The sequence below is a fragment of the Eschrichtius robustus genome, chromosome 13, assembly GCF_028021215.1.
Source record: "Eschrichtius robustus isolate mEscRob2 chromosome 13, mEscRob2.pri, whole genome shotgun sequence".
NCBI classification, from domain to species: Eukaryota; Metazoa; Chordata; class Mammalia; order Artiodactyla; family Eschrichtiidae; genus Eschrichtius; species Eschrichtius robustus.
The window spans coordinates 46,493,779-46,505,991 of record NC_090836.1 but is presented as its reverse complement, the minus strand read 5'-3'; the positions used below and the strand labels follow the sequence as shown (position 1 = coordinate 46,505,991).

The following is a 12,213-nucleotide window of genomic DNA, read 5'->3' as shown; positions in this document are numbered from 1 at the left end:
AGAAAATGGCCAATGGGATAGCTTTAAAATAGAGATGTTTTGGGGAGTTATGGGGCAAGAACGAAGATGAAATAAATACAATGATGATTGGCCTGTGTGGGTTAAAAATTATGAAGTTTGAAAATTTGTAGTTTATTTTTATAATATGTAAAATGTGTAATTCCCTTGTTTAGAGGGCTTTAATTTTATCAGTGAATTTCTAAACAAAGAAATTGAAAGTGTGTGTGGGAGGGGTTGTGTTTTTGCTTGTTAGAGGGATAGTAGTGGTTAGACTAAAGTATGTACAGAAAGATTCTGGGTCCCCGTAGCATGGAGAATTTTTTGTATGTGACTATGGGTAGGGGCGAAACTTCTGAGTGAAGAGAAGAAATTTCACATGATGAGCCCCAGAATATGATGTTATTTATTGCTTGAGCTTAATTGTGCCTGAGGGAGTTGGAACAGAGCTGAGGGAAGCTTCTTCTCTCCGGTTCCCTTTCTGCCATGAAGTGTACTGATGGGAATGTGGAGGAAGTCATTAGCCTGGGGTTTGGTGGAGAGGACTGCTATTTTAATGGCATTGGACTTCAAGTAGAACATTAAACTTCAGTGTCCCTTTCTGCCTGAACAAAACAGAGAGGGTTGGGGAAGGAAAGATGACTGGGAAATGGAAAGAAATCAGAAATTTCTTTAAAAGTCAGAATGTACAGGGCTAATTTAGGTCCTTTGAACATTCAAAAGGAGATCCCCTTGCTTTGTCTTTTGTTTGAGGTTCTCCAAAAAGATACCTCTGTTTCTAGTTTGATTTTTTTCCCCCCTCCTCAAGCCACGGCACTTAAATATTGCAGGACTTAGTTATGGTCAGCAGGGGGCTCCCATTGCTTATCTGTCAGTCCAGGGACCTCCAACAAAAGGATGGAGGAGAGAGTAAGTTCCTGTTCCAGAATTGCTTCCTCTGAAAATGCCATTAAACCATTACTACCTTTCAGGGCATCAAATGGGAAAAGTGTCTGGGATATTGGAACAAAAGCCTCCCATGTCTCTAAATGAGGGACCTTAATGAGACTGGTTATGACCCACAGTTTTATGAGAGTTGTTTGGTGGAGGGTTAATGCCCTTCCACTTATCCTGAGTACTTCCGAACTTTGTCTCCCGCCCCCCTGGTCCCCCCTCTTTTGTTTTCTCTTAAACCTTTTGACTAGTAACTTACCATGTTTTCCTAATTCAGACTCCCCTTAGCCTTTTTTCTTCCCACTCCCTTTGGCATTTTTATTTATCCCACTTTGACTGTTCCAGCTGGAGCTACGGTCCCATGGGAGATATAAGGGATTTGTAAAAGAAGGAAACCAGACCTTGTAGAGCACTCATTAATTGTGATGAAAATTGAGAGCTGGTATTTAAATGAGGGTTGGAGGAATAGTCATTAGTCCAAAAGTACATTTAAAGTTCCTAAAAGTAAATGAAATGATTTCCGGTGTTCTTTGAGCATTTCCCTCAGCTCAGTATATTTAACCAGACTTGTTTCCTTGTTACTTTCTTATACTCTAGCAAAGTAGCTTAGTCTGTTATTTAAACTCTTTTATCAGTAGATGACACTTCAAGGAACTAAAGGTCTAATGGGCTTCATGTTTTTTTGGTCTGAAGGGTGGTAGAGAGATATGGGACAGAGGACATGATTCAGGTGAATTCTTATACACTTCAAAGGTTTTGGTTTAGAATATCAGTCTTCTGATTTTAAAAATCCCTTTTCCAGGGCAGCAGAGAAAAAAGTGGTAAAAATTACATCTGAAATACCACAGACTGAGGTAGGTATTCTTTCAGAAGAGCAGTCTATATATATATATATATATATATATATATATCTTTCTGTTTCTTACCCTTTTTTTGTCTGTATCATCACTTTAAAATATTTACTCATAGGCAGAAAATCAGTATTGACAGATTTTGGTATTGATACATTTTTCCACCAGCCACACTTGGGAATATATTTGGGCTGGCTTAGTCACCTTTGAGGCCGTAGTCTTTTTGTATAGTATTTTGGTCTTAGTGGTAACTCTTTTTAAGATGTTTATAAACTAAGATTCGAGTTTGAGAGGATTGTACCTTGGAAGAGATGAAAAGTTACAAGGGAAGATGTCACTCTTAAGTTACTACTAGCTAGCTGGTGAGATTGAAATTTCTCTGGATTCTGTCTCAAGATCTCTGAAACTAGGTTCCAGTGAAGATCTGTGGGGTTTTTTTGTACTATTAAAATAGAGATGGCATAGGACAACGCTGCCTCATTTCTAACTGAAAGAGTACAACTAGTGTTGGAACCAAGCTGTTCCTTTGATCCATTTTCAAAGGTCAGTCAAACACAGCTTTTGTCTTCTTGGCTTGATACAGAATGCGGGTTTTATTTTATTCCTTCCCTTTTGTTTTTGAGGACATGAATGTAATAATAGTCTTTTTGTGTTTGCTTTCTGGAAAGGACTGTTGAGTTAAGCCCTGGGATGGATACAACCTGATATCTTCTATGATTGTCAATATAACTCAGTTTGGACCTTAAGAAATTAATCCCTATGTTGTAGAGATACACACCTCTAAATGACTTTTCTCTTAAAAGAAGGAAACCAGAAGTTGAATTTTTCTCTTTCCCTTCTTTTGTCTATTATCACTTAGAGGATGCAGAAGAGAGCTGAACGATTCAATGTACCTGTGAGCTTGGAGAGTAAGAAAGCTGCCAGGGCAGCTAGGTGAGTGTTCCCAGCCTTTTAGACCTGAGATCGTGGTAATATGAAGGTGAGGGAATGTGTTCCTAGGTCTTAAATATAGTTGTTGATTTTAAGTAGAATAGAGGCCTTGCTGGAAAGAAATACTCTCTTGGCTCTATTCAGAACGTATCTGCTGATTGGTTGTAGTAGCTATAGATTGGGTTTTATTATCAAGCAGGGTTTTTGTAATAGGTAAAAGTCAGGAACTGACTGCTACTCCCAGTTCTGATAAGGCTACCTTTTAACTTATTCTCTGGACTCTTGGTGAGAAAAAGAGTCAACTGAACCTCTTTCATGGGGTTGTTAGAATTAGCTAATGATTGCAAGGCTTGAGATCACAAGCAAGAAGTGCCATATGTATACTTGACACGGAGACAGACAACCAGGAGTGTGAACAGCTTCCTAAAATTGAGCTTGTTTTTCTTTCTACAGATTTGGGATTTCTTCAGTTCCATCAAAAGGTAAGAGTACAGAGACTTCTGAGAAAGTTATCTTTATGTTTTTACTTTCTTGGCACAACAGATTCCATTTCTCCAAATTAAGGTAAACTTGTTAGCTCTAGAAGCCTGTAAGAGGTTATCATATCCACCTCTTTGCTCTAGGTAAAACCATGCTTAAGGCTTCCTGGGCAATTTAGAGAAGGTGCTAAAGTTATGAGAGAGTAGGAGGAAGTGCCAACATTTGTTTTCCTTTTCTTGGATCTCTTCAGAGAAGTTTCTAATACCTTCTTTATTCTGACGTCTCAAGTTAGCATGCAATTATTGTGTACCTGTCCAGTGTTATATTGCCTAGTGTGAGTGGCAAAAGGAAAAAAAGAGTCTCTTTTATTTATTTATTTATTTATTTATTTATTTTTCTTTTACCTTCTAGGAATTTACAAGGGAATAATCTTGGGTAAAAGACTTAGCCACAAGGATTATCACAGTGTTATTTATAGTGATCAATAACTGGAAACAATGTAATATACAATAGAGAATTGGTTGAGTAAGTGTGTACCATAGTACAGTTAAAAGACCATGAAGATGTTTAAAATTATACTGAAGAATATTTGTCAGACAGATAAATGGAAAAAGCAAGTTATAAAATATTTGTAGTATGTTCCTATTTTCCAATAAAAGTGCATGTATGGTTAGGAAAAAAGATTAGAGGGATATATACTAAATTGATGACATTCATTGTCTCTGGTTGGTGGAATTTTGAGTGACTTCGTTTTGCTTGTCTGTGTTTTTAAAATTTCTACATTGAATATGTATTTGTAATAAATTAGGGGGAAAAGTTACTCTTTTTATTTTATTTTTATTATTATTTTTAATTTTATTTATTTATTTATTTTTGTCTGCATTGGGGTCCGTTACTGTGCACTGGCTTTCTCTAGTTGTGGCGAGCGGGGGCTACTGCAGTGTGCAGGCTTCTCATTGTAGCGGCTTGTCTTTGTTGTGGAGCACGGGCTCTAGGCGCCTAGGCTTCAGTAGTTGTGGCACGCAGGCTCAGTAGTTGTGGCTCACGGGCTCTAGAGCACAGGCTCAGTAGTTGTGGTGCGCGGGCTTAGTTGCTCTGTGGCATGTGGGATCTTCCCGGACCAGGGATCAAACCCGTGTCCCCTGCATTGGCAGGCGGACTCTTAACCACTGTGCCACCAAGGAAGTCCCTCAGAGACTTTAAATGTAGTCTTCTGATCCAATGCAGTCTTCCTAGTGTCCTGTTAGTAGTGTCAAGTCTGTTAAGAAAATGTCCTCCAAAGATCTTGTAGAGTTTTGCTATGCCTTTTAAAAGACCAGCAAGGGACTTCCCTGGTGCTTCAGTGGTTAAGACTCCACCTTCCAATGCAGGGGACGCGGGTTTGATCCCTTAGTTCCCCTGGTCGGGGAACTAAGTCCCACATGCTGCGGGGCAGCTAAGCCCTTGCACCACAACTAGAGAGCCCGCCTGCCCCTTAACTACTGAGCTTGTGTGCTCTAGAGACCGTGTGCCACAACTAGAGAAGCCTGCATGCCACAACGAAAGATCCCACCTGCCACAAATAAGACCCGATGCAGTCAAAAAAATAAATAAGTAAAAATAAAAAAACAAAAGACCAGCGAAATTCTGGTCACTGTCACTACATGCTTTAGAAACAGAATATTCTCTGATATTTAGTTATATCAAGAGAGAGATAATAGGATTGGTGATGGTACAACAAAGGTTTTTAATATTTATTTATTTATTTGGCTGCACTGAGTCTCAGTTGCGGCACACAGGATCTTCGTTTCCACGTGCAGGATTTTTTTAGTTGTGGCATGCAGGATCTTTAGTCAAGGCATGTGGGATCTAGTTTTCCCTGACCAGGGATCGAACCTGGGGGCCCCCTGCATTTGGAGTGCGGAGTTTTAGCCGCTGGACCACTAGGGAAGTCCCAAAAGTTTTTAAAGATATTATTAAATGGTGCTATTTGAAGAAAGGCAAAAGTTAAAATTAATACTTAGCCTAAAGAGGAAAACTGACCAATAAAATAATGTGTAGGTAACATTCAGTGTTATTCATATAATCCTAGAACTACAGAGTAGCTCTTAAAGAGTAGAATTTGGCAACATTTAGAAGGAAATACTGTTTTATGAGTGAGAACATAAAAATATGTAACAGTTCCTAGTACATAGGTTATGGTAAAAGTTGAGTCCATACCTGAAAGTTTACAGTGGAAAGTTAGGGAACCAACTACAATATTGAGATTGCTTAAAATAAAATTCTGAAAAGTTTTAAGTAAATAATTATTGACTAGATTGGGGTTGGGCCTACAGGCTAATATACAATTTGCTTCTTAGTGATAATTTCAGGACAGAACATTGGCTTTAAGAAGCCATAATTTTAACTCATTATAATAGTAGCTCTGGTCTTTTGTCCAGATATGATGTTTTTCTCTTTTTTTAACAGCTTTATTGAGATATAATTCATATGTCATACAACTCATCCATTTAAAGTATATAATTCAGTGTTTTTTATATATTCACAGGGTTGTGCAGCTATCATCATAGTCTAATTTTAGGATATACTCATCATCCCCAAAATAAACCCCATACCCATTAGCAGTTTTTCTCATCCACTCCCTCTCCCCCACCCCACCAATCAGCCACTAAGTTTTTTCTGTATATGTAAGTTTGCCTTCATATAAATGGTATCATACAATTCATGGTCTTTTGTGACTGGCTTCTTTCACTTAACATAATGTATTCCAGGTTTATCCCTGTTTTAGGATGTATCATTACTTCATTTCTTTTTATTGTTAGATAATATTAGGTTGTACTGATATACCACATTTTATCTACCCCTCAGTTGATGCACATTTGGGTTTTCATTTTGTGGCTACTGTGGCTAATGTTGCTGTGAACATTCATATACAAGTTTTCGTGTGGATATATGTTTTCATTTCTCTTGGGTATATACCTAGGAGTAGAATTGCTAGGTCATGTGGTAAACTGCATGTTTAACTTTTTGAGGAACTACCAAACTGTTTTCCAAAGTGGCTGTACTGTTTTATGTTCCCAACAACAATGGGTACAGACATGGTCTCTAGATGTAATCTGTGCCTTTTCTTTAACTTCATAAGATAAAGGACATTTGTCCTATATATGATTTCTATGCTATCTAACTTGATTCAAAGACGTCAACTTCCTTTATGACTTTTAAGAATATTAAATAAAACTTTTTAATTTATTTCTTTAGGCCTGTCATCTGATGCCAAGCCTATGGTAAGAAATCTTTTTTTTTTTTTTCTTAACCTTGAGAGCCAAATCTTAACTCTGTACAGTTAGTTAAGTTAAAGATTTCCGTCTTCTCCCCCGATCAGTGGAAACTGAGATCATATGAGTTTGGTGACTGTTTTCAGTACAGTGTCTTATGTCCTAAATAGAAAGAATTGTTTGAGGTACTGAGAGGTCAGGAAAATTGCTGCATCTTCAAAGTCATTATAAACATCTTCCTTCCTACCACTTCTCTTGAAAAAAAAAGGGTAGATTTTGTTAGCTAGAGGACAATCCATATAACTCTTTGTTTTATGGTACTGGAGTTTTAGGGCCTCATCCAGTGGTTTTGGATAATGTCAAACTCTTAATTACCACAAGAGAATCTGTGGAAGCAACTTATGAGCTCTATTTTGTAGATACTGATAATTTTCAACACTACCTGTCAAATACCAGAGAATAAAGACTAGGATAGTACGCCTTCTGGACCATTATGACTTGTCAACATGTTTAGAAAATGCAAGCAAATGCTGTGAAATATGTTTAGCTTTATGAAATCCTGCTCTTGGAATTACAGTTTAATAATCTAAGTGAAGGTGAAATGTTTTAGTAGTAGTAGTAGAAGTTAGTAGCAGTAGTAGTAGTAATGATAATGTCCCAAATATCCTTATGATAAGTCTTATATATCAAGGCTTCCAAGAAAAAGGAAGGAAGGAAATTGAGTTGGGTACTGGTAGTAGATTTGTGTTCTGAAGAACGGAGAGCTGCAGTGACAGTTTCTCTTTGCTAGGGCATAGGGTTAAGAACTACTTGCAAAGGCTGTGTATAGGAATTAACAATTTTGGACTGTGAATGATGGACTTGTTTGGAGGTGATGATTTAGACATTTGTTTGCTTTTTCAAGCAGTGTTTGGCCTACTTTGATCTTAAACCCTCCCTAGGCTTTTGCCACCTTTGATGAATGAAAGAGGCAGGGCTGAATCTTTCACTGCATTCCAGGAGAGAACTTTTAATAATTAGTGGCATGGATGAGTGCCACTTAGTTTCCTAATTTGGCACATAGGGTATCTTTGATGTTGTATAGGCTCATTTGAACTCTTAGCTTTGGACCATAGTTTGTGCCTTCTGTGTTGATTTTTTTTTTTTAAATTTATTTATTTTTGGCTGCATTGGGTCTTCATTGCTGTGCGCGGGCTTTCTCTAGTTGCGGCGAGCGGGGGCTACTCTTCGTTGCGGCACCCAGGCTTTTCATTGTGGTGGCTTCTCTTGTTGTGGAGCACGGGCTCTAGGCGCGCGGGCTTCAGTAGTTGTGGCGCGTGGGTCAGTAGTTGTGGCTTGCAGGCTCTAGGGTGTAGGCTCAGTAGTTGTGGTGCACAGGCTTAGTTGCTCTGCAGCATGTGAAATCTTCCCGGACCAGGGCTCGAACCTGTGTCCCCTGCATTGGCAGGCGGATTCTTAGCTACTGCACCACCAGGGAAGTCCCTGATTTTTTTTTTAATATTTTTTTTTTCGTATGTTTTTTGTAGGTTAACCTGGATAAGTTAAAGGAAAGAGCTCAAAGATTTGGTTTGAATGTCTCTTCAATCTCCAGAAAGGTAAGGTACTATTTTTGCAACATTAGAGCAGCTTGGGGCTACATAGTTTGGAAATGACTGTCCTAAGAATAAAACTGGCTACTCAGCACTTCATTTAATGCAGTCCTTTGACTATCACATCCTCTCACTGACTATTGATTACATTATGGCTATTGTTTAACCAAGTTAGTTGTTTTTTTCTACAGATTGTTTGCATAGCTTCCATGCTAGCTGTTAGAACAAGGTTTATATTTCTCTTTGTTGAGTTCAGTGACGTTACATCTGCTTTAACTTCTGATATAGGCATAATGGAAATTAAATAATCAGGGGAAGACAGTCCTGTCTGTAGGTCAAAGGTACCTAAAAGTAAAATTTGGAGGTTCTTTGGAACAAAACTGAGAAAATTGTTTCATTCTTTCTGCCCCTCTGCTAACTGATACTGTTTAGTGTAAGCAAGATGACTTTGTTGACACCATGCTGTGGGGAGTGATCAATTCTACAAGGCATTGTTGTGTTTGGAGTTTTGCTAGGCACATTGGAGAAAATGCTAAGGACTTTCCTGTTTGCCTAGAGCCGGTAGTCTCTTAATCTTTGTTTTGTGAGAATGAGAGCATGTTTCTTGGTTGTTCAAGTGGTGGTAGGATTAAGGGAAGACTATTTCAAACCAGAAAAACCATCATTAGGAAAAAAAAAAAATTATTTCCCACTCGAGTATGGAAGCATTTAGCTCTCTAGAAATCCATTAGAAAATACTTACCTGACGGTAGTTATATTTTTGCTCAGAAAAGAAAAATTGAATATATAAAAGTAAACATTAGTTGTGTCCCTATGAGACTCATAACCTTGCACACAACTGTGCTTCATCTTCCTTCCCTTTGGGTTACATTTTTTGTGTTTACCAGAAATATAACATCATGTCTTTTTGCCCAACTTGATGCTGAGACCATCGGTATTCAGTAGGAGTATTTGGTGGTTTATGTGGAATAAAATAAAGGAGTTGAGAGGTAGGCAGAATATATGATCCTTAAACCACAAGCAGCTTAATAGGGAAGAATTATTATAAACCAAAAGTCATTTGTGTTTTGCAAGATGGTCAGGGGGAAAGGTGCCTTGGATCCGTGGCCCTTCTTATCATCTATCTCCTTGTTTTGTATATGAGGCCTAGGTATCTGAGAATCTCATCAATAACTTCACTCCTTTAGGGAATTGTATGAGTTTGTGTGTTGGAGGACGGAGGGAACAAAAGGTACCCACTGAACTGAGAAGGTACCTTGATGTGAAAAATGAGGCAGGCAGCTGCATATATATAATCAATGGAGTAGTTTATTATAGGGTAACTTACTTACAGGGTAGGATGAGGTAGACAACAATCTGGAAGCATTCACAGCTGCACTCCACACTGCTGAGGGGCCATTGGGCCAATTTTATACTTATAGTTAACCCAGGGTTTGGGGGTACATGCTTGGAAACAGGAAGTGCATTCCCAAGTCAAGATTTGTGAACGGGTAACTAGTCTTGTGGGCGCCGTGAATGTATCAGTGAAGGTCTTCATTGTTGTTTAGAGACTAACAGAGTATAGAGGCCACCCAGACCTAATGATCATTAAACAATATCTATTAACTACAGAGCCCTTGATGACAGAGAAGAGATTTACTACACAGTACGGCCCTAGGTAGAGTCAGTGGAAGGACAGGAGGAACTGAATGGACACAAGATGGCATCAGTTATGCCAACAGCCATACATTGTGTGTTCTATCAAAATTAACAAAATTGAACACGATATCTCCTACTACTTAGCTCATAGGGACACATTTCTGAGGGGAATTTGTCTGTCACCCTGTGCTGCCCACCTGAGTTATACAGGGATATCAGTCTTTTCCCTTCTCTTCCCTGGAATCTTTCTCTATATTTGACCTGTTTTCAGCCTCCACAGGAGGCTGAGTAAAACATGAAGAGATACATTTATTGATTTTGAGCAAATTACTAAACTTCTTTGATCCTCATCTATAAAACTGGGAGTAACACCTAACATGTTTGTGAAGAATAAATGTATATTTGCAGTTCCCTAACATAATGATACTTTGACCCTCTATAAATTTTATTTTTGTTTTTATGTATTTTTAAATGTTTTTTAAATGTTTTTTATTTAGTTTTTTTTTTTTTGGCTTCGTTGGGTCTTTGTTGCTGCGCGCAGGCTTTCTCTAGTTGCGGTGAGCGGGGACTACTTTTTGTTGCAGTGCGTGGGCTTCTCATTGTGGTGCCTTCTCTTGTTGCGGAGGTCGGGCTCTACGCGCACGGGCTTCAGCAGTGTGGCACGTGGGCTCAGTAGTTCTGGCTCTCAGGCTCTAGAGTTCAGGCTCAGTAGTTGTGGTGCACGGGCTTAGTTGCTCCGCGGCATGTGGGATCTCCCCGGACCAGGGATCAAACCTGTGTCCCCTGCATTGGCAGACGGATTCTTAACCACTGCGCCACCAGGGACGTCTGGACCCTCAATAAATTTTAGTTTCCTTCCTTGGTTTTCAGTTCTGGTTTTATCACTTTGAGTCAATTAACTTCTGTGTTTCAGTTGATCATTGATAAGATTACAGTTCCCATTTTAAATTCTAAAGAGTTAAAATGAGATAATGGTAATTGGCAGAACTCTAACTGTATGAGCTCTGTTCTCTAATAACATTCATTGTCACACATATGTTCTAGAGTAGTGCTTTGCAAATTCTGTGACGAAAGACTAGTTTTTAAAAATTTGCAATTCATTGTCGAGAGGTAACTTTGGCGAAATAAAATAAAAATGTCAAAAAAATGTTAAATTACTTTGGAAGTTTCTAAACACTCTCAATTTCTGGACTTATTTCTAGACTGATAAGCAGTTTGGGGATCAAGCACTAGGAGGCAGACCACATTTTGAGTAGCACTGTACTAGAGTATATACGATTTTTTCCAAGGACCACTTTGCTTGGAGGCTTGTGACTTTCTGAGATGTCCTTTTTGAGTATAGGTTTCGTTTACATTGATCATAAATCCTGATTTTCAGAATTATCCTAATTTCAGTGGTTTGTTCTAAGTTGCCTCATAAACCATTAAAATGTTCCTGCTATTTTGCTATCTAGACCACCACTGTTCAGTAGAACCTTCTGTGATGATAGAAATATTCTACAAGATACTGTTCTATTAAATAATCTGTTATCTAATATAGGCATACCTCAGAAATATTGTGGATTCAGTTGCAGACCACCACAGTACAGTGAATATTGCAGTAAAGTGAGTCACAAATAAGCAGTGTACATACCTAAATTGAAAACTACTTTATTGCTAAAATAAAAGTGCTAACCATCATCTGAGCCTTCAGCGAGTTGTGATCATTTTGCCAGTGGAGGGTCTTGCCTCTATGTTGACGGCTGCTGACTGATCAGGTTGCTGAAGGTTGGGGTGGCAGTGGCAGTTTCTTTTCTTTTCTTTCTTCTTTTTTGCCAAAAATGCATTTTTTATTAAAAAAATTCTTGCTTTTAATGTCCTCAAACAACCAATGCAACCAAGTGGCATTCTGAACCTCAGACTGCCAAGTGACTAAGATGCAGCTGAAATAATTGTGTTGTGAAATAATTTATGCTTATTATTTATTTTTAAAAATTCAGCTTTATATACGAAAAAAGATCTGTTTCAGTTACTTCCTAAATTTAGTACAAAATGCAGTGTATAGAAATATTATATCTATTCCTTGCTCCTGAATGTTACTTTCACATAATTAATAGATTCCCCAAATTACTTTGCATTACATAATCACTTGAAGTAGAATTAAGGATGGGACAGATATATAAATTACATTATAAAATTAATTTAGAACTATATAAAATAAATCATCTTTGTCCAGGAGTTGTACAAAATGAAGGAAATATTATATGTAGTTTAATATTTATGTAGTAAATATAAATCATATGCTGTGTGGAGTTCTAGACAAATGTGTTTCCTAGGCAATTTCTTAAAATAAAACAACAATGAAGTTTGCCACATTGATTGACTGACTCTTCCTTTCACAAATTATTTCTCTGTAACTTGCAATGCTGTTTGATATCATCTTACCTACAGTAAGTTCTTTCGGAATTGGAGTCAATCCTTTCAAACCTGGCTGCTGCTTTATCAACTAAGTTTATGTAACATTCTAAATTCTTTGTTGTCATTTCAGCAATATTCACAGCA

At 38.0% G+C, this 12,213-nt stretch overlaps 1 protein-coding gene across 1 annotated transcript in view; it reads left to right on the top strand.

Moving 5' to 3' along the window:
• SARNP (SAP domain containing ribonucleoprotein) overlaps window positions 1-12,213 on the top strand; it is a 51,713-nt gene that overhangs the window by 17,312 nt on the left and 22,188 nt on the right. Inside the window, exons 5-9 of the mRNA XM_068561879.1 lie at window positions 1,733-1,784; window positions 2,641-2,714; window positions 3,165-3,193; window positions 6,429-6,454; window positions 7,972-8,040. Coding sequence (XP_068417980.1) covers window positions 1,733-1,784; window positions 2,641-2,714; window positions 3,165-3,193; window positions 6,429-6,454; window positions 7,972-8,040 — 250 coding nt within the window. The remainder of the gene's footprint in view (window positions 1-1,732; window positions 1,785-2,640; window positions 2,715-3,164; window positions 3,194-6,428; window positions 6,455-7,971; window positions 8,041-12,213) is intronic.